This window comes from Leptosomus discolor, chromosome 3 (genome assembly GCF_034619465.1).
Source record: "Leptosomus discolor isolate bLepDis1 chromosome 3, bLepDis1.hap2, whole genome shotgun sequence".
In the NCBI taxonomy this organism is placed as follows: domain Eukaryota; kingdom Metazoa; phylum Chordata; class Aves; order Leptosomiformes; family Leptosomidae; genus Leptosomus; species Leptosomus discolor.
This window is the reverse complement of record NC_141393.1, coordinates 56,408,260-56,432,304: the sequence shown is the minus strand read 5'-3', so window position 1 is coordinate 56,432,304 and position 24,045 is coordinate 56,408,260. Positions and strand designations below refer to the sequence as shown.

At 40.0% G+C, this 24,045-nt stretch overlaps 2 protein-coding genes across 2 annotated transcripts in view; both read left to right on the top strand.

Annotated features, from left to right (window-relative positions):
• Positions 1 to 468: 468 nt before the first annotated feature.
• On the top strand, positions 469 to 18,353 carry ORC1 (origin recognition complex subunit 1). The gene is made up of 16 exons (XM_086463080.1): positions 469 to 559; positions 944 to 1,071; positions 2,433 to 2,602; positions 3,042 to 3,417; positions 4,049 to 4,337; positions 5,863 to 5,967; positions 6,318 to 6,519; positions 7,573 to 7,679; positions 8,468 to 8,569; positions 9,068 to 9,239; positions 11,483 to 11,590; positions 12,361 to 12,510; positions 13,709 to 13,828; positions 15,320 to 15,486; positions 16,675 to 16,762; positions 18,134 to 18,353. Exons 1-16 carry the CDS (start codon positions 471 to 473, stop codon positions 18,326 to 18,328), a joined length of 2,568 nt encoding a protein of 855 aa, XP_086319206.1. The 5' UTR covers positions 469 to 470; the 3' UTR covers positions 18,329 to 18,353.
• A 1,440-nt stretch (positions 18,354 to 19,793) lies between these two features.
• The window catches only part of CC2D1B (coiled-coil and C2 domain containing 1B), a 34,986-nt gene continuing 30,734 nt past the window's right edge, over positions 19,794 to 24,045 (top strand). The window contains exons 1-2 of the mRNA XM_086463204.1: positions 19,794 to 19,887; positions 22,933 to 23,074. Of these exons, the coding sequence (XP_086319330.1) occupies positions 19,822 to 19,887; positions 22,933 to 23,074 (208 nt within the window). The 5' untranslated portion in view covers positions 19,794 to 19,821. The remainder of the gene's footprint in view (positions 19,888 to 22,932; positions 23,075 to 24,045) is intronic.

Here is a 24,045-nt window from a genome sequence, read left to right as displayed (position 1 = left end):
GACGTTCTCATCCGCCTGGTCGCTGTGAGGTCTGGACGAAAAACAGCGAGTCCCCGGAGCCGTGGGCCGCGTCGGGCCCACGGGCAGCACGGGGGAGCGGGAGGTCTCGGCAGTGAACAGGGAGTAGCTGGTGACCTCCTCTGTGAATTAGCGAGGTACCGGTAACAGGGGAATCGCGTGTTTGTCAGGTATGTTAGTCGAGCTCTGGACGTGAAAAAAGGAACTAAAGAACAATCCGCTGGTAAAGATCTTCCCTTTTCCCTCCTTCCTCAGGGGAGAGGCGCCTGGGGGCTTTAGGGGAGGTAGGCTTCTCTGGATCAACTGATGCATGCCGCATTCTTCATAAACTCTGAAAAAATTGATGGTGTTTCTGTGTATCTGGCCATCTTGAGTCTTTCCCTGCCTTTTTTTTTTTCTTAAATAATAATTTTTTAAAACTGTTTGTTTGCTTTAGCTTTTCCTTGGGAATCATGAACACCCGGCAGCAAAGCAAAATTGTCTACTCCTGGTGTGGAAAACCTATGAGCTCAGACAGAAAACTGAGGACTTTCCAGTACAAGTAAATAACATTCATTTCTGGCTTGGTCAGGGAAACTGAATCAATTAAGGTTTCTTTACCTTTCTGACATCGTTTAGGTTTATGTGGCAGACAGAATACGAGTAAGGTTTTGAGCATTGTGTCATGACACTACGTGTGTATAACAAAAAAAGTTGTCGCAAAGCTTTTGAATTATATAATGTATAAACAAAGGCATTTAACTAAATCTGTGCATGAGTGTTAACTACTTGAAACATGTGAAAGCTTTTAGTCAGGAAACTAAATTGTAAGCTTTGCAAGAGGGGGTGTAACTAGTTGTAAAATTGACAGGCTGTCAGGTTCATGATGTGTGAATTGGGAAGAATATGGGATCCTGTTAATCTGCACGTGTGTATTGCTTTCTAGGGGAATCCTTATTACATCAGAAAGGAGCAGAACAGAAAACTGTATACAACTTGGCGACTTTATTTTAGTAGAAGGGGAGAATGCAGACCAGCCTTTTGTGGCACAACTCCTTGATTTATATGAAGATGGTAAGAGAAATAAAAATTTACTTCCTAGCTGAGAAATCTTAAAATGTTTTAAAGTTACCTATTTCGTGGGGATGTAGTTAGCATTAAGGCTATATCACTGGCCTAATTTATTAAGGAAATCAGGCTTTGGTAATTATTGCATCTGTATTCATGTGCTCCCCAAATATTTGGGGCTGATGGCTGATTTCAACTAAATTTGATAGATAAATGGAGAGCTTAAAGAAATTAAATTCCTACAATCTTTCTGCTTAGTTGTCTAAATTAAAATAAATGGTCCATGAGAAAGTGCAAGCTCATGCTTTATTTAGAGACTGGAGAATCCAAATGGAGCAAGAGCACTGCAGCGTGGGAACTTGCATCTTACTAGGCATCCAGTAATTTAGCAATAAGGTACAAGGCTGACTGAATGGGGCTCACTGCTTCTGTTCCCTGTACAACTGCTTGTTATAGAGATAGATATGAAAAGATAAATCACGGAAGGTGAGTGATACAAAGACTATTGCTGAGTCTGAATTAGAAACTACTTGTCAGCTATGTCTGATTTCTTTGAACACCTTTTATTGTTTGTTTTGGGCCATCATAATAATGTTTTGGGGTTTTTTTAAATTTCTTTACTTTCTTAAAACATATCACTCCAGCTTATTTATTTACTAATGCATGTTTATTGTAACATAACTGAATATTCATTTTATGCTGGAATGAAACCCATGAGACTTCCTTGAAAACAAGATTTTCTTTTTGTATATCTGTGACAAATTTGTTAAAGGGATGTGGCTTTGTTTTCATTCAAAGATGAATGCCTTAAAACGTAGGGAGTAACTTAATTGTAATGTGTTCCAAATGTTTCTTTTAACTCTCAACACTTAATCTGTTTGTAGTGTTTATTCAGACTTTATCCTAGATATTTCAACTTCAGGAATCTCTGGCTTGTTAGGCAGAAAATAAATATTTTTCTAGCTTACTTCTAAAATAACACTGACATTACAAACAATGTTCTGAAATGTCTCAATTCTCCTTTTATGTCACTGCTTTTGGTTAGTAGGATTTGATTAGATCATATCTATGCATAGAAGGAACCTCTTCATTTGTGGTAGTGAACTGGTGCTCTGGAGCTCATCTCCAGGTATGTTGTGATTGAGACCCTATGTAGGTGTTACCTTAGTCCTTAAGAGTGTCAACTCAAACATTTTAATTTAGCTTACAAAATTGGAATTGCAATCTCTTATCAGATGCTTTCTCACTGTGTCCAGGGGGATTTCTATCCTTTATGGCATTTCAGCTAAAGTCATTGAGGTCTGATAATAACCACTTGTGATACAATACAATTCTTAATGTTCACTGACTTTTTTTCATTGTTACAGGTGCTCAGCAGAAACATGCAGTTGTGCAGTGGTTCTCTCATATTACAGAGATACCTCAGAATAAACGGAAACTGCTTAAAAGAGAGGTTTCTCCCCAGGAGGTGTTTTTTGATCAAGTTCCTGGCTATGACACTGACATAGCTGTGGAGACCATTATTAAAAGGGTCATGGTATGTACTGCAACCCCTCTACACGTAGAGGGAAGAAAGAAGCAGAAACAATTTTGAAAAGCGTAATAGAGCAGTCCAGTTACTTTATTCCCTCACAAACCGAATGTGTGATACGTATTTGTTAATGCAGTTAACATAGGATAGGATAGTTGAAAACTTGATATTCTGTCTTTCCTCCATCCCAAGATGACTTTGGTGGTTGTCAGCCAGCTCATTTAGAGGTTTGCCTGGAAAGAAGTAATGCGAATGGGAGTCCTGTAGCGCAATGAACCTGCGCTTGTGTAAATGTAGGTTGGAGGTGTTGCCCTCTGTAATGAAGGATTGCATGAGTAATAAAATCTGTGAATAGGAAATAGCTGAACGCGAAGAAAAATAGTTGAATGCTAAATTAACAGCAAATGTTAAAGTATGTGTGTTTTGATATTTTCTGTTTTTACAGGTAATGCCACTACATCTGGGGGAGGAGCTACCTATTACATTAAACAAGGAACAAAATTTCTATGTAAAACAGTCCTGGGATGGGAAATGCTTTAAGGCTTTGTCCCCTGACACATTCTCTAAGCTGAAAGAAGCTAACAAGAAAGGAGGTGGCATCCCAAACTCTTCAAACTCGTTTATTCCTTTGGACATCATTTCTCCCCTGAAAAAAGAGACAGAGTGTGTTCTCTGGAGTGCCACAAAACCAAAAAATGTTGAGTTGGAAATAGAATCAAAACATTCTGCTTCCAAGTCCTCACTCGCTAAGGAGAGACATTCACAAAGAGTGGCTAATGGCATAAAAACTCCAACAGCAAGGAAGAAGTTACAGTTAAACAGTACGTATATGGCAATATTCTGTCCATTTGGTAGTTTTGACTGTAACATGTTTTGTGCGTCTTCGTTTTGTGTAGTTCAAACAATGGTCATATTCAATGTCAGTATTTTTAGCTACCTTATTCAGGCTTTGGGGTTAGCCTAAGCCTTTTGGGTGCACCAGTTGTTTGTCTTGCGTCTGTTATTTCAAGCAACTGTACTGTGTAAATAGAATTGCTGTTGCAAATGTTTTATGTGTAACTGGTAAATCTAAATTGAAGTGCTTGTTGGCTACCAATCAGCCTAATTTGACCTCAAAACATCTTCCTGTCTTTAATATTTAGCCTAATAGTGCACAAGAATGTTTACATTGGGCTGGTTGAATAAGCACGTGTGATTCTATGTAACATGCAGTATTTTCAAACTGAAGCCTGAGTAATGTTGGGTGTGATGCAGGCGGGTTAGAAAACTGAAAATCAGTTTATATTCTATTTGGTCCTCTTGTGTATGCCTTCTAGTGATTCAGTTCCTTGTTCCTGGAGTGTAATACCATAATCTCCTTTCAGTCAAATGACAGCCACTGAGCCAGTCATACCGTATCTTCTGAAAGTTAACCAAGGAATCTCAAAAGTTCATTTTGCTCTTGGTTCCTAGGTCCCACAAGATCTCCTAAAGGCAGGCTCCTGGGATCTGAAGTTTTGGAACTTTTGGATGATGACTGTGATGCTGTAACACCGTTAGAACCATCAGCTACTAAAAGAAAAGTGAAATTCACTGGTGTTTTAGGCTCACCACCAAAAATACCTTGTGCCAACGATAAGTCAAAGTCAATGTTTGATACTGTAGAGCACTGGCTTGGTGATACAACACGATTACTCCCTTATAGTAAAGTCAAAGACTCCAGTGAGAAAGCCAAGAACCTTAATACGACACGTGACGTATCGTGAGTGATAGCCTTTTTATGGTGATTTTTGTATGGGATTTCTATTTTGTATGTAGTTCTCTTAAAGCACTTCTGGAGGGAAGGGCAGGTGAAGTCCCTGTGTGTACCACGTTTTGCCTGTTGAGCTCACTGATAGAAGGAGGGGGGATAGCCTAAATACAAGTGCACAGCCTCAAATGTGCCTAACTTGTGACAACTATTGAGAAACACTGAATAACAGGAAGAGATGTGACTGGCCTCATGAGAGTGCTAATGATAATTGTATGTATATGTGCATGCTAATTTTTACGTAGAAAAGAAATCAAAACTCAAAAAGTATAATTGTTTAAGTATATCTTCAGACAGCCTTTATAAATGGCATTAAGCTGGAGCAGGAGGAGAAGAGATCAGATTTTCTTGTATAAAATGTTGCAAGAAGCCAAAAACCAGTCATGTTCCTCCTTTCCTCAAAGATGTGAGTGCAACACTTCAGGAATCTGCACCCCATTTTTGTCACTTACTGTACAGCAAAAAAAAATTTACTTTTCATTGATAAGATAATGGCATTTCAGTGGCATTTATAGATCTAAAAATAATTTGAAAACTGTCTACAGATAATTTAAGTAATTAGTCTCGTTGTGTCCTTTGAACTAATAGGAAAGTTGCATTGACGGCAAAGTGTTTTAGTGGTAGTGATGAAGTGCCCAAGAAGACAACCAAGGAATCTCAAAGCAAAAATAGAAAGATCTACTCCAAAGGGCAGATCAAAGAGATGCCTAAAGAAAATTGTATTTGTTTTCTTTTTCTCTTAAAAATAAAAAAAAAATCCAAAACCACAGACAACAACAAAAACCCACAAACAAACACAAAACCACTAGTGATTTGAGCTCCTGTCCCTTCAGTTTGGCAGTGTTATAGTTGAATTAGCAGCAAAATTGTTTTGAAACATGTCAGCATCTACTCGGTGCTCTTCACTGGTATGTATGTATCTAACTGGGGAAGAGAGGCGAAGCTGTTTGCGTGCAGCAGCTGTGAGTCTGTGTGAAATGATTGCTGCTGCCAGCTGAGGGTGCATCAGGAAACAAAGTGGTGTAATGGTGACAGGGCCCAAGTCAGAGGCCTGTTTTGAACTAATGCTAGTGCAGTCGCTATTGTCACAGCATCACAGGTCAGCTAGCAACTCTGACTTGTATGGACTCAAGGTCTCTCTTTAGACTTGGCAGCTTTCCTCAACTGCTTCACAAAACTTTATAGAAACACTTACACTTTATTATAAAAATCTTTACGCTGCAGACTATGAATGAACTCTAGTAAATATTTTGTGTGGTTTTTTTCTTGGCAAAGATACATTGAAGAGTGTGTGCAAGAGGGGAAATTGTGCTGCCAGGATCCATGCCATAGTCAATCTGTAAATAACTGTAAAGAAGGATTCACGCTGGCTTGACAGCCATAACAGCTGAACCTGAAGTTTGAAAGGCCTTCTCTCCATCTTTACAAGTGTGATGCAAAAAGGAAATGCAAATAGCTTTGTGCTCTTTCTTTACAGTTTAGTTGGACATCAGGAACTGGGTAGTCAGAGTCCTGTATTGACCCCTCGTTCCCGTAGAATATGTGCACAGGAAACAAGCGCTCGTATTACAGAGCAAATCAGGTAAACTGGTGTCCGTGATACCTTATTCAGATTGCTATTGGTAGCTTGAAGCCTTGAGAGTTTGTCTAGCTTCATATTGAAATGCAAATGGTTCTAGAAACACAGCCTAATTGCAATGTGAGTGAAAACTGTCTTATGTTCATCAACATAAAGCTGACTCATGGTGCTAATCAGAAAACTCTTAAACCAGTCTTTTAAATAGCCATGGAAAAATTAACAGCTCAAGTGTATATTGGCTGGCTGATTATGATTAACTACACAAAAAGCTGAAAATGTACAAATGATACTTTGTTGTGTGTAGAGTTGTAAGTCTCTTTTTTAAAAAAACTCATGTCATTTGTTTCTCGTAGCATATTAAATGCACTAGAATTGAACCAAGAAGAGGATTTTCTGTCTAGCTCAGACAGTTCTTACTCTTCAAGTGGTGAGGAAGAGGAGAATGATGTGCTTTGCACACCGGAAAAGAAAACTAAATCAAGCAGAGCATTCAGCACCCCAAAATCTTCAAGGAAGTCTTCAGTTCACACACCTGCTAAGACCCTAAAGAAAACTGTAAGATTCCATATAAAAGAGCTGGTTTTATTATTTCTGAGCCAATTATTTGAGTTCTTGAAGCTTGTGTACCACCATCTGAACCCCTTAGCTTTTAATGAAACGTTATCTTGATTCATATGATCCTCAATATGAGTAGGTTTTGCAAATGTACAAAACACTTGTGAATGTTGTGACAATGTTGATCAGAAAACTCTCGTTAAAACAGGGAAAATGTTAGATTGGGCTGGAGCGGAACAAACAGGTGAATCCATTTACGGCCACCATTTTTACTTTTTTGTAAGCTGTGCACTGAGACATTTTAGTTCTATTTCTGTATAGTCTTTACTGAGTGCGGTCTATATATACAGCTGTAAGACCAACTTTGGGCTTGGCAGTAGAGCTATCCTGATTCTTGAAAGCTTACCAATGTGTAGATGGTTACCAACACAAAAGGGATGCTTTACAGCATTTGTGGCTGCACTGAAGAGTGTGGCCAGCAGTTTCTCATAGTGTCCTGGCTGCCGATGGAGATGGGATACCAGGCTACCTGACTCAGGCCTGACTTGTTAAGACTGTATTCAGCACCCCAGCCAGGTACATATTGTCAATGGCTAATTTTTACTTTGTGGTTATGAAATGTCTAACACAGAAATCCTAGTGTAGCTGAACTTGTAAGCACAACAAAGAAAAATAATTAAGATATTGTATGGCTTTTTTGCTTGGACAATGAAATCCAGATAGATGTACTTCTAGTTGCTTGCTGTTTCTTAAGGACTGGATCACTTTGTAACACAGTACTTTAGAGAAGCATAAACAACTTAAAAATTCTTTAGACGGTTAAAAGGTGTAAGTATCTTTGTCACCACCCCCTTTCCAGTTTCTTTTTTCCCTTAGGAGGCTTGTTTGGTAATTCCCTTTGTAAAGACTGTTTCTCTCTTCATCTTGTACTCTGGCATCTCTGGCTAGTCTTTGTGCATAAGTAATGTTTGGGAAACTTGTATGAATGATCAGTCTCCAATAGAAATTGCTGTATGTAGAAAATCTGTTTGAGGTTGTAACTTTTCTTTGCAGCCATTACCAGGAACACCCAAGACACCCCGGAATGCAACTCCTGAAATTCCCAGGCGCAGCCATGCAGCACAGAAACCAGGCAGTTTACTAGAAGAAGCCAGATTAAGGTAATGTGTGCTCAAGGGAGGAAATCATCTTTTTGCATAAGGTATGCAGAGCAGTAGACTCTGCTGAAATAGGGAAATGTCATCTTTACCATTTTGAATAAATTTGGTAAAAAACCATGGTGTTTTGATACCAGAAGAGCATTTATGAATTTGAAGTCCAATACTAGATTTACAAATACTAGCAGTATTTATAATACTGCTTTTACAATTTAAAATTATTATAAGTAGTCTGTGCTAAGTTCTTCAGAATTAGATATCTGTCTTTATTCTGTCTAATATTAGAAAAACAAAGATCCTTTCTTACTCACTTTGGATTGTAAAGGTACAATGTGTGTTTCCTCTTAATATGTGAAAATGCTTTACAGGTATTATGGTAAGTTTTAACGTGCATTCGTGATTGGCTGTATCTTTCAAACGGAGTTGTCTTTTCAGTTCCTTATATGTGGTCTCCCCTGTTTTATCCTACCTCTGCACGGACTTATCAATTTTTTGTGGTTTAAAACAGCTAGGTCTTTATTGCTGCATATTTATGCTGTTTGTTTATGAAGATGATGTTCAGCCCTCTTAAAACTTAAAAGCACATATAGAGAGACTAGGCTATTTATTTTGGGGTACTTGACATTGGTGCTTAGACTTCAAGTATGTAAGAGATTTGAAAGTCTACACGCAACTGTGAAAAGTGGAGCTTCTGGCGATTTGTTTTCCTCAGTAGGTCTTTTGGGTAGAACTGTGAAAATGCAAACCTTGGACATCCTATTTCAATTTTCTTTTTCTTTTTTAATCAAAAGGTTGCATGTTTCTGCTATCCCAGAATCTCTGCCTTGTCGTGAGGAAGAATTCCAGGATATCTATAACTTTGTGGAAAGCAAAGTTATTGATGGTACAGGAGGGTGAGTTCGGTGAGAGTGTAACCAAGATCACATCTATCTTATGGCATAACAGCAGTCAGACGATGAACGCTAGTTTTAAAATGAAAGTTACCATCATTTGGCTGAATTAAAACTCTTGTTGAATTTTCCTGGGATTTTTCTTAAGAAGGGTTGTGCATAGAAATAATGTAGGTCCCTTTATTGTACAGGTTCAAATTAAAGACCAAAATATAACTAGTCAATTTTAGATGTCTGGGAAACCCTATTTTTTTGAGATAAGTAACATTTATAAAGTACTTTAGGTTGTTAATTGCTTCAGTACTAATAAAAATCCTCATGATCCTCCAATATGTTATATGGCCCAGTTTACAAATAAAGGAACTGAAATATAGGGAATTGCCTGAAGTGACAGAGGAATAGTATTCAAGGCCGATCTCAGAGCCCAGGAATTCCAGCTCATTAGTCTTAAGAGTGTTATCATTTTGCTCAGGCTGCTGAAAAGGTGTTCTCCTTTTGTAGGTGCATGTACATTTCTGGAGTGCCTGGAACAGGTAAAACTGCAACTGTTCATGAAGTAATTCGCTGTCTTCAGCAAGCTGCAGAAAATGATGACCTACCATCATTCCAGTTTGTAGAGATCAATGGCATGAAGCTGACTGACCCTCACCAAGCTTACGTGCAGATACTAGAGGTAAGTAAAGCCTCTTCAATGGCTCTCTGGTTTGAAAGAAGAAGAGATCTTATGCTTTACTCTCAGATCCTCCATGTGTTACAGTATTTAAGGCACTTAACTTACCAACTTTCCCTCCGAAAGACTGTATGCTTGTATCTTAGAGCAGATTAAAAAATAATTAACTTAAGGCTGTGGACAGCTTCTTGAACTATTTCACTTTCAGCTGCATATGGGCAGTGGCTGGGAAATAGCCTAATTTATTACATCCACTTAGGTTTAAAAAAAAATCTAAACCAGATTCATTTTACATTTTCCCCTTCTATAACTTCTTCTGCATGCGTGTGCTTAAAAAGTTATGGAGATGACAACTCTGGAAGTCAGTGTAGCAGTAGAATTATTACTAAGGGGGTCTTAATGGTTAATTGGTCTGTATCATAGCAATCCAGGTAAAGGACTGTCTCTGTCAACAATACTGTATTTCAGATTTCCATGACAAACTGGTCCGCAGTACCTCATCTGGGACTACTGTGTATGCTTGCATTTATGTGGGTGTGAATTAACCTTCTGAAGACTAGATTACTATCACCCAATAGTCATTAGACAGTGACTGCTCAGGACCTTTGTCAGTCTAGGCTAACTTTAAGCCAGTGACCTGGAAATTAAATGGTGGTTTCCTGAAGCATCTGTTCCATTTTCTTATAAACTTATCAATTTATTTAAGTTTGACATCTTCCATCTGAGCAGGAAGTGGCATGCATTGTTCTAATATCCCTGTCCTTATAGTTGAGAGTTAAATTTGCAGATTTGCATCCTTTCCTCAAACCAGTATAAACAGTGTCTTTCTGAGGGATTTGTTGTAGCCAGGTCTCTGTTTCTTTAGCTTTAGTGAAAGGCTTCATGGCCATTACCTTATTTCATAATAATGTTAATCTATTTTTAACACTCTTTGTTCCTATCCTGTTCAGCATAAAAGTTTTAAATTAATAAAGAATAGGCTTTTGGAAGTAAAATTTGTTGCCCCCCATGGACCCTGAACTCTAAGCTAGCCCAGTTAAATATCCTTCAGGGGAGCACATAGTCAAATGAACCACTTATTTCTCTAATTCCTTCTGCCTCGGCTGTTATCCAAGCACCCTAGCTAGGCTGCTGCTGCTTTTCTGATTGTTGCATCTCTTGCTGCAGGTCAATCTCAAGCTCCAGTTTGCTGAGGTTTCTTTGCATGACTGAAGCAAATTCTGGAGTGTCCACTATTGCAGTTACCTCACTGTCATAGGAGAGTTTATAGTGAAGAAGCAGGGACAGGAAGGCCTGGCCAGATGAAAGAGAGAACGTTAAATACCTGGGTACAGCAAGCATGCCAGTTCCACTGCAACAAACTGAACTCTGGTATATTGGATGCCCATTTCTAGAGCCTTAGAATCAGGATCCTCTGGGATCTGCTTTGTATGACTGATTTGGTCGGTCCTGACTGAACTGGAAACATAAAACAAATATAGATTATACATTATTGTCATGCTCTGGTTTGTTTAGTAATTATGAAACCTGAGGTAATTTTTTTTAAGGGATTCTGGAAAACGAGTGCAATTTTCAAATGTGATCTCCATTTTACTTGATGGCTTGACTCTGAACTATGATGAACAATTGATTCAACGTGTATGGTGTAAATTTGAACTGTCATGCTTTGATTTCTGTGTATCTTTGGACCTGCAAGGGAAGAAGTAATGTACAGTCAGCTCACCTGTTTAGGTTAGCCGTGTAGGTTGTTGCAGAAGCAGTTATTGTTGAAGATACTTTTTTAGCTTAGAGTTGAATAAATTATTTAGTTCTAGATCCTCCCGATGATCCATTAATATTTTAATGGGAGTCCAAGATCCCTGAAGTCAGGCTATTCTTGTCAACTGACTTAGGTTTTCAGTAGGTGTTTTGCGTTCAGAGACACCTTTGCTAGGTTTAGAGTCCTCCTGAGACTGGCTTCAGGATTTCTTAATGAATCTATACTTAAGGACAAATTGCAGGAAATTCTAGTGGCCTTTCTTTTTAGCTATGTATTCTTTTGTTTCTGTTCTCCTTTATAGACAGTTTCTGGTAGACCTGAGTGTCTTATGAGCTACTTTTTTTTTTTATGACCTCCGCGTGGGGGAAAAAAATTCCAGATGCTTGTTACTGCTTCATAGAGAAAAGTTAAAACTGAATAGGAGTTAACTTCCGATTTCCAGGGTTTTAGTGTGAATAACCTGCGATGTTGTTTAATCCTTGTCCAGTTACTGACAGGTCAGAAGGTGACAGCAACCCATGCTGCGGTACTGTTGGCAAAACTGTTCAATACACCTGGACCAAAGAGAAAGACCACAGTGCTGATAGTGGATGAGGTGAGACAAAGAATCCTTTGTTTTCTTTCCCTGAAGTATTGTAAGAAATGAGTTTTTGGAGGATGGAGAAAGACAAGTTATACATGCTTAGAGTATATCATATGTGATCTAAAATGAATAGACTTAGGAGAGGAGACACACAAATAGTTCCTCTTAGCCTTGTTAAGGAACTGAATTTAAATGGGCAAGTATTGTTGCCATATTGTTCTCTGGCTTGGAGTTCACGTTGGTTTTATGTTTTGTTTTGGTCCAAGTCATGGAATGAATTGTTCTGTCAAGTCCTAAATACTGTAGAATTAATCTGTATTTTGTCTGGAAGATGCTGCTTTTCCAGTGAGAAAACTCAACAGTGTAATAAGTCATATCCAGTTTCGAAACTCCTTGAATGTGCTATGTTCAGTAATAAACAAATGCACACTTATTTTTTGCTGTGAGCTAATTCAGGTTCTCACATGGAGGGTCTTTTAATCTTTTTAAATGTAGTATTAATATCACAGTAGTGTTTAAAAACTCCAGCTGTTTAATCATTCTACTGTGATTAATACTGCTCAAGCATCTAATAGGACTGTGCTTTTCCAAAAGAGATTAGAGCCCTAATTAAAAAAAAATGCAGTCCTATTAGTAGATGGATACAGGAAACACAACAGAGACAGCTTGTTCAGAATCACATAAGAAGTTGTCTGTGGCAGAGCAGTGGCAAACCCCCATCAGGTACTGTAAATACAAGACCATTCTTTTTCAGTCTAATTCTTCTTTTTCTGTCTCTGCAGCTTGATCTTCTGTGGACCCGGAAACAGAATGTAATGTACAATTTATTTGACTGGCCAACTCAAAAGCACTCCAAGCTAGTAATCTTGGCCATTGCTAACACCATGGACTTGCCGGAGAGAATAATGATGAACAGAGTAGCTAGCAGGCTGGTATGTCCTAGTAGTTTTGTTGCTATGCTATAAAATGAGAACAGATTAAATACTGTATGTAATCAAAAGTAATCCAGGAGAAAGGGAGGATTGATTACATCATGGGTTAAACAATGTTTTTGTAATTCCCTCTCCAGAAGGCTGATAATGAACACATAAATCTTAGCAAAGTAAGTTTAGGAGCCAGCTTGCTAATCTGTGTTCTTGTAAGAATGAATTAAAAATGCAGATGTCTTTTTAAACATATTAAGATCTGGATAATCAGATGCTGTGCTTCATGATTAAGCTGCTTCCTCTAGAGTTCAGAAGAATTCTCTTCAGGTTTCCTTCCCTCTTCCCCTCTCATTCCACACACCTAGTTACTTCTCTGTTTGCCATCATCAGTTGGTAGATTTTCTTTATTGAATACCTCTGGACAGAAAGTTGGATGCACTCTGCACCTGTGTTGAGCACATTTTCCTACGTCATCACTTCATCACTGCTTTGAAAAGTGATTTGCAAAAACAGTGCTCTGGGCCTCCATCCTTCTGTGACTCAAAAATAGTTCCACAGTGTGTGAATTGCTTTCCTCCACCTGCTAAACCTGCTGAATCCATATAGTCACGAGAGAGAAGAATTTTGCTTAAGAAATGCAAAACTCGGGCCCCCTGTACATAGGCAGTGCACCATCTATAACATAGATTGTCCTTCACATCTGAAAGCAGTTTTTATTAGCTTGACCCAGAAGAGGATTTTTTTATTGGTGGCTGATTGCTAGCATGAAGTTAATAATGTGACTGTGTACATGTATCTAGATACAGAAACAGATTTGCTGGAGAGGTGAAGATTTTTTCATAGCTTCTGTTTCTGTATTAAAAAGTAAAGTGTAAGTAGTTTTAATCAAAAGATTTTCATGATAGATGGCTCTGATTTGTTTACAAGTTTTGTAAGAGAAACTTGAATTCTAATAGCAGCAACGCTTGCTCCTTAGGCCTTTCAGCAGGGAGGGCCAACCAGTGGTCCTCACTTAGTCACGGTTTTGTGGATTTGCATGTTTATTTCACAAATATGAAGTGGAAGAATTGACTAAAGCATTTCACTTGGAGGGGAAGGATGTGTGAAGAGAAAAATAAAACTTAACTATGCAGGCTATGCTTGAGCAGTTGAGAGTGTTCAAATCCTACAAACATTTCTCACTACATTGTGCTATTTACTATAGGGCCTCACCAGAATGTCCTTCCAACCCTACACCTACAAACAGTTACAGCAAATTATTTCATCCAGACTGAACAACATGAAGGCATTTGAAGAGGATGCAATTCAGCTGGTTTCCAGGAAGGTAAGCAGGGTACAATGAATGTCCTCTGTGTTGTGCCAGGTAAAAGGGCGGGGGGGGGCAGCAGGGAGAATTTTATAACAGTGGTGAGACTCTGTTCTGAGGTTGTGCGTTCTGGACACAAGTCAGGCACAAACAGCAGATCATACGCTGTAAGGTACACAGGGTATTTTTGCTGAAAACACTGCTAAGGCAGTGCCCTTGCTTTTTCCACCTACTTTGAAAAGGCAGCAGTATATTCCAAGATCTGGAGGCATGACATCGAGTTGTGATAATGCATAAGGATAAGATCTCGGCTTCCTCCAGCGTTTGGCATAATAGGAGTCATGGGATGATCTGGAAAAAAGGCTAGTATGCCAGTGGCAGTGGAAATATCCATATTCATTTTTTTCTCAAGATGTTTAAAGCCTTGGCATAATAGGTAGTACCTGTTCTATTGCCAGTCTGTAACTCAGCTGTACAAAAAATAAATAATGATTAGGGATCAGTAGCTTCTCCAGTTAAGATGAATGCATTGTTTAATGTCTTATGTTAGCAATTATCTGTTAAAATAATCTATTTAAATTATGTTAGAACATCTGTCAACCAGTATATGCTTAAACTTTTCCGGCTAAACATCATTGTAGGATTAAAAGAGAGTACTCATATGTCAGAAGTAAATATAAGCATTTGTTTTGCAATGAAGGAGCCACCTTTTTATGAGAATGATAGTGATGATTTTGTAGACTGAATAATCTGCAGTGTTTTTCTAGAATGACTCTTCAGAAAATCTAGAAAACCTAATTGTGAGTTATTTTTCTAAAGGGTTTCTCATTCTTGGCTGCAGCTGAGTTCTAGGGCTTTCATATGTTATCAGCATCTCCTGGGAAAACCAGGCCAGTGCTATATCTAGTAAATGGTCGTAGGTTCATTAGCACTGTAAAACATAAGTGCAGTTTTAAGAAGTACTGAGTTTCAGAAATTTCAGACACTTAAAAATTTGCAGGCACTTGTGAATGTAAATTCACTATCCCAGCTGATTCTTTGACATCTACTAAAAATACTAGTGTGCTCTTAAAATGAATATTCTATTGAGTATGGAAAAACTGAGGAGTGTTTTCCCCTCCTGCCTTTTTTTTTTTCTCTGCGTGAACCTGGATTATGGTAGGGTCTTTATCAATAAACATTTCTGAAAAGTGTTAATGTTGAACTGAAGTGTTCACACTTAATTTCCTGGATTTTTATTTTAACTTCTCTGCTTATAGAAAAAAGTTCAGTCTTGAGTTTGTGATGACCAGCTCAGGGTGGGGGTGGGGGAGGGTTGCTTCTGTTGGTTTTGGTCAGTAAGATTGTTATTTAAAGTCTGGAATTCTAGTAACATTGTTCACAGTAGCATTGCTCTCCTGATCTGTGATTGGGTTGGTGCTTTTAGGTTTTTTTGTCTATTGAGTCTTGCTAAACTCTTTCCTCAACTTGCAGGAAATACTGCTACAAACCTGTCATGTTTACTTTCAGGTTGCAGCACTGTCTGGTGATGCAAGGCGTTGCCTTGATATCTGCAGAAGGGCCACTGAGATCTGCGAGTTTTCTAGCCAAAAGAGAACCTCTGAAATTGTCAGGATGGCCCATGTAACAGAAGCCATAGAAGAAATGTTTTCATCTCCATATATAAATGCAATCAGGTAAAAACATTTCTCAGAGGAATTTCTTTGCTTTTGTGTCTTTTTCATTGGGCTATTTTTGAAAAAACATTCACTCTGTCCTCACCACCCTTTGGGAGCATATGTGATGCGCTGTGCTCTGTTGAAGTATGCTACAAAACAAACCTCGCAGCACAGTTAGGAGAGAGAGGTACAGAACAGGAATTAAAGAGAGGGGAAACAAAGGCACAGAAGTCGCTTGTACAGTTTTGTACAGCATGATTCCACATTAGTGTGTTAACTCAGATCAGGAGCCGGTTTTTGAAGCTTCCTGATTGTCCCTGCTTAATGTACATTGATTTCACTGAACAGCGGTTTCCAAGTATGCATATTTGAATTCCTTCCAGTTGGAACTAAATCTGGAAGACACTCAGGAGCCCGCAACTGCAAACACTACTGATTATTCAGCATACTGGACTAAACTTTGAGCTAGACCAAAGGAAAAACCACTCAGACATGCACAGTGTAGGCACCAGCTCCTCAAGAGCCAACTGTTCCCCTCTATGTATCTGCTGGTATTGTGCCCCTGTCTTGGCCCGCTTAGATGCAGCTACAGAGGTCTGAGCAGGGTGCAAGACTTTGCAATTTGAACTGGTCTCTTTAACATAAAGACATTCCATTAGGACTTCAGAGAGGTTTCCTGAGGGAATACATGTGAGGAATCTGTTGCCCTTCAGTGGTCTGCATGAGCTATGACTGGTAAAGTGTGTTACCAGTTTCTAGTCAAGAGAATCTGTTTCAGCAGGGAAGGGGGGACTAAGGTGTGCAAATACGTTATTTTGTTGGATACGTAAGTACTGCTTTTACTGTGCTACTTGGGCCCTCAACAGTAATTTATTAATCCATAAATGTAAGTTGACCATAACACACAGCAGAACATGTATGATGTAGGGAATGAAATGTTGTGTTCAGAGACATTGAAAGAAAGGTGAGGTGAAGTGAAATGCAGTGTATTGTGGTGCCAGAGTTGCAGGCTGTAATACAGTGGCTACTTGACATAAACTACTCCTCTCAAGTAGAAAAATACCCTGCATTTAAATATGTGGTTACCAAGCAATTTCCCTTCCAGACTTCTTCCTGATGTTTTCTAAGTGCTAAACTTCACAGATTGATTGATTTTTTTTTTTTTTTTTTTTTTTCTCCTTTGGTCTGTTTCCTTTTGGTATTCAGGAATGCCTCATTGCATGAACAAATCTTTTTGAAAGCAATTTTAGCAGAGTTTCGCAGGGCAGGAGTTGAGGAGGCAACAGTTCAACAGGTATGTTTGTGGTTTAGAGTACTTTTTTTTCCTCTTAAAGAGGCAGCACTGTCAAAATTATCAGGCAAAAGCATAAATATTTAAATATTTGAGGTTTTCATTCTTAAAATTTGATGGAAGACAGTAGAATAGCAAGGTAAATTAGGGCATGGCTGTCCAGGCCAGCTGTGAACCCTAATTGAATGCTACCACCTCCTTTTCAATGGGACTAAATACTTGTAACTGGAAACACCTGCTGCTGTGCTAATATTACCAATCATCTGGATCACAGAGTGATTTTTTTTTTTGGCTTGCATCTGAAAATATTGCATGCCTCCACCTAACATGCTTTGTAACAGGAAAAGTAGAAGAGAACCTGAAAATATCAGGCAACATAGTTCAAGGAGGAAAACTGAAAGTTGATTCCGACTTCTGTATTGCTGTCTTTCTCAATAGAGGCAGGTGTGTTGCTCGTAGCTTCAGTTTTTTAGTAGACTCATCAACTACTTTGTACTGGCAGAGCTGTGAAGACTGCACAGAGGCTGTGTCATGCTTCACAGTATGGAATCTAAATGTTAATACTTACAAAAATGTTTAGAACTATGTATATAAATAACCTGCTTTTATATGGTTATATGGGTTTATAAGCAGGCATTTTAATGGTGTTTTCCATTGCTGGTTCCTGAACATCTACACCAGTTGATTGCTTAGATACACTGGGTGATTGGTCCTTGAACTTCAAAGAATATTTTGTTAGCTGATTTGTTGCCTTTTCCCCATAGTTTTCCTCTAACACCTAGAAGGTTTTCTCCTGTTTTTTCTAAATAGAAAAGCACAAGAATCAGCTGGGGTGGTCTTACAGATTTATTAGTCAGCGTGATTTGTAGCAAGTGCATTCTCCTGTGCCTAGAAGTGTATCATCATGCCTTTCTAAGCTGTGATCTTTCATGTTTGTAGTCAGTGTGGCTTGTGCTTACTCATCACTGGGCCTGAATATCGCCTCTGAGCAGACTGATATGTAATGAGTTGTATGTCAGCTCTTAATCAGCTGGATAAGCTTTAGTCCACATAGTCCAGGGAAGAAGAGGTGTAGTAACAGATGAGATTATTTAGTTAAAAAATTGCACACAAGGTAGGTTGCTAATTGTTTTGCTTTTTGGCTATATAGAAAATAAAACTACAGCTTGGAATTTTTACTTCCTTGCTAAAGTCCTAATGGTTGGTGCTAAATCAGCAGTGTGTGTGCATTTTATGTGGAGCTCGTTTTACCTCCCCTCCCACAGACACGAAGGGAAGGAAGCTTCTCTTTGATTTTTTTTTTTTTCTTTTTACCTTGGCTGCCTCAATAGCAGCAGAAGATAAACATGACCTGTGTCCTTTTTTTTTTAATAGATCTATCATCAACACATAGGGTTGTGTAGAATCGAAGGCATGCAGAGTCCTACAGTATCAGAAATTATGGCAATTTGTTCAAGACTTGGTGCCTGCAGGCTTCTGCTGGTGGAGTCCAGTGATAAGTATCTGCACATGCGGGTGCGACTAAATATCAGCCAGGACGATATCATGTATGCACTCAAGGATGAATAAGGCAACAGAGACTTTATTTTTAATATGTATAAATTTTAAATACTGTCTATTTTTTATTTTTTTAATTGATAAAATAGAAATAGTGAAATGTATTTTAAGTACTTTGTTTAATTGTTTGCTGTATTAAAGCACTTTTTGTATAATAAAGAATTGGCTTCAAAGCATTTTAAATATTTAAAATCAAGCTATTTGGTTTTAAAATACTTTAATGTGGTGGTAGCTGATATATGAACTTGAAACTCATTACTTGTGTCACTACTAATGCTGGGAAGGTTGTTTTTGTTATGACTAGCACTGTCTTTGTGACATGTACCTTTTCTTCATTGACTTGTGACAAGTATAAAAGACATCCTAAAATGGATGCTTAACTCACAGTCTATGAAAAGGATATAATGAAAAGGAACTTTCACTTCACAGTCAAGGCTGAACATGTGCATGGAGGAGACTGTTTGCTACCACGAAAGTAATGATGTCAGAAGGATGTCACTTCGGTTTTGTTTTGTTGGGGTTTTTTTGGGTTTTTTTTTGACTGATTGATCTCAAGCATCACTTCAAAGAAATTGCCTCAGGTCACGCAGGTCTGTTGAAATCTACCTCGAACCGCTCACCCAAACGTGTTAGTCAGTGGGGAGGGGGGGTTTGGAAACACCTTTAAGGCTGCTGCCCGGCTCCGCCCCCGCCCGCCCGGCTCCGCCCCCGCCCGCCCGGCTCCGCCCCCGCCCGCCCGGCTCCGCCCCCGCCCGCCCGGCTCCGCCCCCGCCCGCCCGGCTCCGCCCCCGCCCGCCCGGCTCCGCCCCCGCCCGCCCGGCTCCGCCCCCGCCCGCCCGGCTCCGCCCCCGCCCGCCCGGCTCCGGCTCCGCCCCCTCCCGCCCGGCTCCGCGCAGGCGCGCCGCTGCCCTGGAGTCGCGGCCGAGGCGTCGCCGTGCCGGGCAGGCGCTGCTTCAGCAAGCGCCTTTGGGCGGGCGGCGGGAGGCCGAGGTGAGCCGGGGCCTGCCCGCCGCGGTGCCGCTCGGTGGCGGTTATTTACGCGGTGTTCAGCCTATGGCCTCCGCCGGCTCCTCCCTGGGCCGGGGCAGGGATGGCCTGCCCCGCCCGCGCGCGGCGCGGGGTCCGGCGGGGAGGGGGGTCCCGCCGTCGTGTCCGCCTGGGCTGGGCCGGGCCGCGGGGGCGGGAGAGCGCCAGGTGTGAGTCGGCTCAGGCGGAGGAAGGGGTGCGGCCGGGAGGGGCTCCCCGGCAGAGGGTGGCTGTGGGGAAGGCGGCGCTGACGGGCCTGGCCCGTGGGAGTGTGTTACATGGTGCGTGCCCCCCTTCCCTCCTGGTCTTGCCCAGTGTTCGGGGGTGCTGGTAGAAGCTGCAGGTTTGTGCGCAGCGTGCTCTGCGCTGCCTGCCTTCGTCCAGTTTGCAGCGGGTCGGGGCAGGCGAGGATACTGACATCCAGTTTCATGTGTTCTCAGTCCCTTAGAGACACAACCCTCTGAAATTCATGAACCAGCATGCTTGGCAGAAGACCTAAAAAAAGCCCTCAGGCAAAGGGCCAGGGAGCTGCAGTTGCAAAGCAGGTAAGGAAGGCAAAGGGCCAGGGAGATATGATTGCAAAGCAGGCAGGGAAACCTACTCCTACGGCTCTTCAGGGCAGTCTTGTTCAGGTCTCTTGCTGCTGTTTTCCTGGTAGGATCTCCCATGCGTTAATAAGATATTGTAGGACCATGAAAAAATTTTAATTGTGTCATGCCTGTTTTCCTGCTTGCTCCTTTAAGCGCATTCTTCTTAAAGTAAATACTTGATACGCAGCAGAGGAGGTCTTGCAGGGAAGCCACGATGTTGTAATGCTGTAATCTTTATGTGAGGCCTCATGACTCATGCTTATAGTAGTTTCCCACCCCAGCTGTATTGAGATTTAATAATAACTTCAATAACTATGCGGTGGTTTTTGTCACATCTCTAAAAAAACGTAAATAAGGTGACCTGAATATCAAATAACAAATTCAGGGGAACGTATGGGAGAACATTAAGATGTTACACCAGGGACAGTTAATTTTAATTTCTCTATGTATACTCATTTTTTCTTGGAACAGATAGACCAATAAGCCTATGTACCTCTTCTGTAGCTAAAAGTAAGCTTAGATGTCTCCACTTGTTGGTTGTTTTTTTCATACTCTCTACCTTTGAATGTAGTTTCAGAAGTCTTGAGGAGAGCAACATGATTTAGTCACGATTGGCAGGTGTAGGAAGTCAGGCAGCAGTGTCAAAATTAGAAATATAACCAAGGCAAAATTCTGGGTAGAATAATGGAAGAAAAACAGTACAGTTAGAGGTGAAGAATACGTTAGAACCAGAATGGAACTTTAGAAACCTTTGAAGGTAGAGACAGGTAACATACAGAGGAGGAATAACTGATAAGAATATAGGGAAATATGAAAAGAGTTTGGAAGAGGATAGTAGAATAGAGAAAATAGCTAAGATACTCTCTTTTGGTGGTTTGTTAAGAACTAGTGTTCTCATACTGGAGGCAGAATGGTTTAGTTAAAGATCCATGACGTCGCCATTGCTCTAATATGAAAGTTTGTATTTCTCAGTTGGAGAGGTAGTATGTAATTTAGTTCACTTGAACAAAGGAGAAGATAAAAGGTGCAAGTATTTCTCCCTCTTCCAAAAAAAGAAACCACACTCTAAAAGGATAAAGAGTAAGTAAAGGATCTGATGAACATATTATGCTAACTTCTAATTCCACACATTTAGTTATTCAGCCTGTCTTACAGCATGGAGGGTTATGTCTTGAAACAAGTACACTAATGGCTCATTTGCTTGCAAATTAACTCAGTTTAAGCTGTTTTGGTGTGATGTAGTGTATCAACTGCAAGTTTTTTATAACCTCTTTTTTTTCTGTTTAATAAAACATTTCTTTAATAGTATTAATTTTATTGGAGATGTGCCTTACTGAACAGATTGAGAGCCTTAGAGCTAGAACTGCTGGATTCAGTTCTTGACTTCATTACTACGCTTGCTTCACTTTCTATGCTTGCAGTGCAGTAATGAACAGGTCACGTGTGCTCCTGATCCATTTTGCACATTGATAAAGGGTGTATGTATGTTCCACAGTACTTGAACCTTTAGATCACCATTATAAATATTTCCTAATTAAATCTTGTCCTGCCCTTCTTTCTGTTTTGTCCAAGATGCCAAATGTCTTGGTTTTGTTTTACGGAAGGAGGATGGATAAGGCAGAGGGTGACTGACTGATCTGCCTAGTGTCTTAACAGAATCTCAAGGGCAGGATCAGGGCTAGTATACAAATAGCTGCTGATTTTTTTTGAATACTGTTCCTGGTCCTTGGAACCGATGTTTCTCAGCAGCGTTTCACATTCTCCTTTGGGATTATAAAAGGGTTCAGAGGGACACAAAATATTTCAAGGCAGGAGCCAGCAGTACCTCGAATCCTACAGGGTTAAAAAAAATAATTGTTATTACTTATTCAAACTAGTTTATAAACTGACAGGCAGCTTCAGCTGCTGGCAGCACTGCAGGTCCTCAGAGGCAGGAGGAGATTGTTAACCCTTGTAATAATGACTACTGATTTTTATTCCCTTGCTTGAGAGAAGCTGAGCTCCTGCCTGTTTGGCCGTGTGAAGACCAATAAGCCAACAGGGGCTTGTGCTTTGAAAAAGTCTGAGGAAAGCTACTCCACCTACCTCATAGGATGAATCGAATTCAATTAATTTATATTTATAAAACAAGCTTACCATACTTTGAATAAAAATGTTGATATTTCTGGGGCAGTTAATATCTTAACCAGCAATCTAGAAATTGAGATAAAATGGTGTCTTAGAAGAATACCTTTTAGACTAAGACCTCAGAGATTTCTCTGATACTTATGTCCTTTGGCATGTTTTCCAACAGTTGAGTGATAACCCCCACTACTTTGTCAAGTTCTGGTTGCTGTTATTAATGATACTGCCTGAGTGCTGTCACTAAGCTGATGATCTGTTCCAGGCAGTTGATGGTTTTTTCCAGTGTAGTGTAGGCACTGCTGGGTTTGTAATGGCTGCTTCTCTGTGTCTGTGTGCATGCACTTTCTGTGTGTTTGATTTTCAGACTGAGGTACCAAGAAGTACAGAACAATTCTGTGTATGTAAATATAGCTTCTTCTGAGAGATAAGGGTGGAATCTCTGCAGCGTATGCATGTCAGACCTGTGTTGTGTGAACCACAAGTGAATATTTTTTAGCTTAGCTGTTACAGGAACTGCCCTGAACTTCCCTGATGGCATCTGCTTCATGAGGCTCAGTATAACAGACATAATTTTGTTGTACTTTGTTATGTCAGACTATTAGATAGGCTTGACTTTAAGAAATCATTGCTGGTGTGGAGTTTTGTTGGGAGTATTTGTGGCTTATTAAGGTTTACATACCTTATGTCAGCTATGGCTGCCTAGTATGCATTGTTTTGATAACAGAAGTGGTATGATAGTGAGCTTTAAAAAAATGAACAGAATCCAGAATACATGAAAATGTTTAAATAATCCATGCCAGTGTGATGCTTTTGCGTGTCATCTCAGTTCTAACTACAGTATTTTTTTTTTAACTTTTTATTTTCCCTTGGCTCCAGCTGGGGCTGTTTGTAGATTTCAATCCTGAAGAGATGCTGCTGGGTGCAGAGGAAGGTGGGGATGATGGGGACCTAGAAGCAGAGCTTGCTGCTATCACAGGAGCGAAGGTGAAAGAAGGGAAGTCAAAACCAAAAGGGAAAAGTAAGTTAAAGTATCTGGATTTTATTTATTGACAACGTGAATAATTCATTAAAGATACCCATTTACAAATAAATGGTTTATCTAAAATGGTTTTCATCACTGATAGAAGCTGAAATTGCAATGACTCTTTCCTTTACTTTGAAAGGTTTAAGTTGTTACTCTATAAAAAGGGTAAGGATTTTTTGTCTATGCTCTTGTAGACATAGGAGAAAGATATATGATGGCTAGTCAATTTAATGACTAAATTAAGACATACTTGTTTAGCATATGAAGTCATAAAAAGGTGTAGTAGGTGCTAGGTGAATTCAAAATGGAAATTTTGTTTCTTGTGGGGGGTTTGTTGTTTGTTTTTTCTTCTGTGTTTGTTTAGAGACTGAATTTGCTGAATGAGCATTATATTAGTTACTTGGAGTCTGCAGCCAAAATTGAATACCCTTTTAAGAGGGAAATCCTGGTACTGATGGAATTACTAGGAGACTCCTGTAGCTTATGTTACGTAGGAGGTTAGAATCTGCCTTGAAATGGATCATTGCTATTCTTAATCTTTTAAGCATCTGTTAACTTTGTCTGATAATGTTTGCATGCAGCTATGCAGTGTTTTACAGGATTGCTGTAATCTACTGTAACTCAAGGCTGCTGCTGAGAGGGGCAGTCTCTAGTAAGCATGCTCTGCCTCTAAGCTGGTATACATGCTTACGGAGCTGCAGGGTGAGCTGGTTCAGGAAACTGATCTGTAAAAATAAACTTCTCTTGTTGTGCTAGGTTTTTGTTTGAATCAGTTCCTTGATCTGGTTTGCTACCTGCCTATTTGAACACTGCTGTGGCTGTAAGGGAGGGGTGGCAGCCAGTGGTTGAGATGGGACCTGCCCTTGCTACAAGTGTGTGAGCAGGTGCTGGAAAGAAAGTTTAGTGCAGCTACAGCCTTATTTGCGGCTCTGCAGTAGTTTGCCTGTAATGTTTGAAGGGACTTC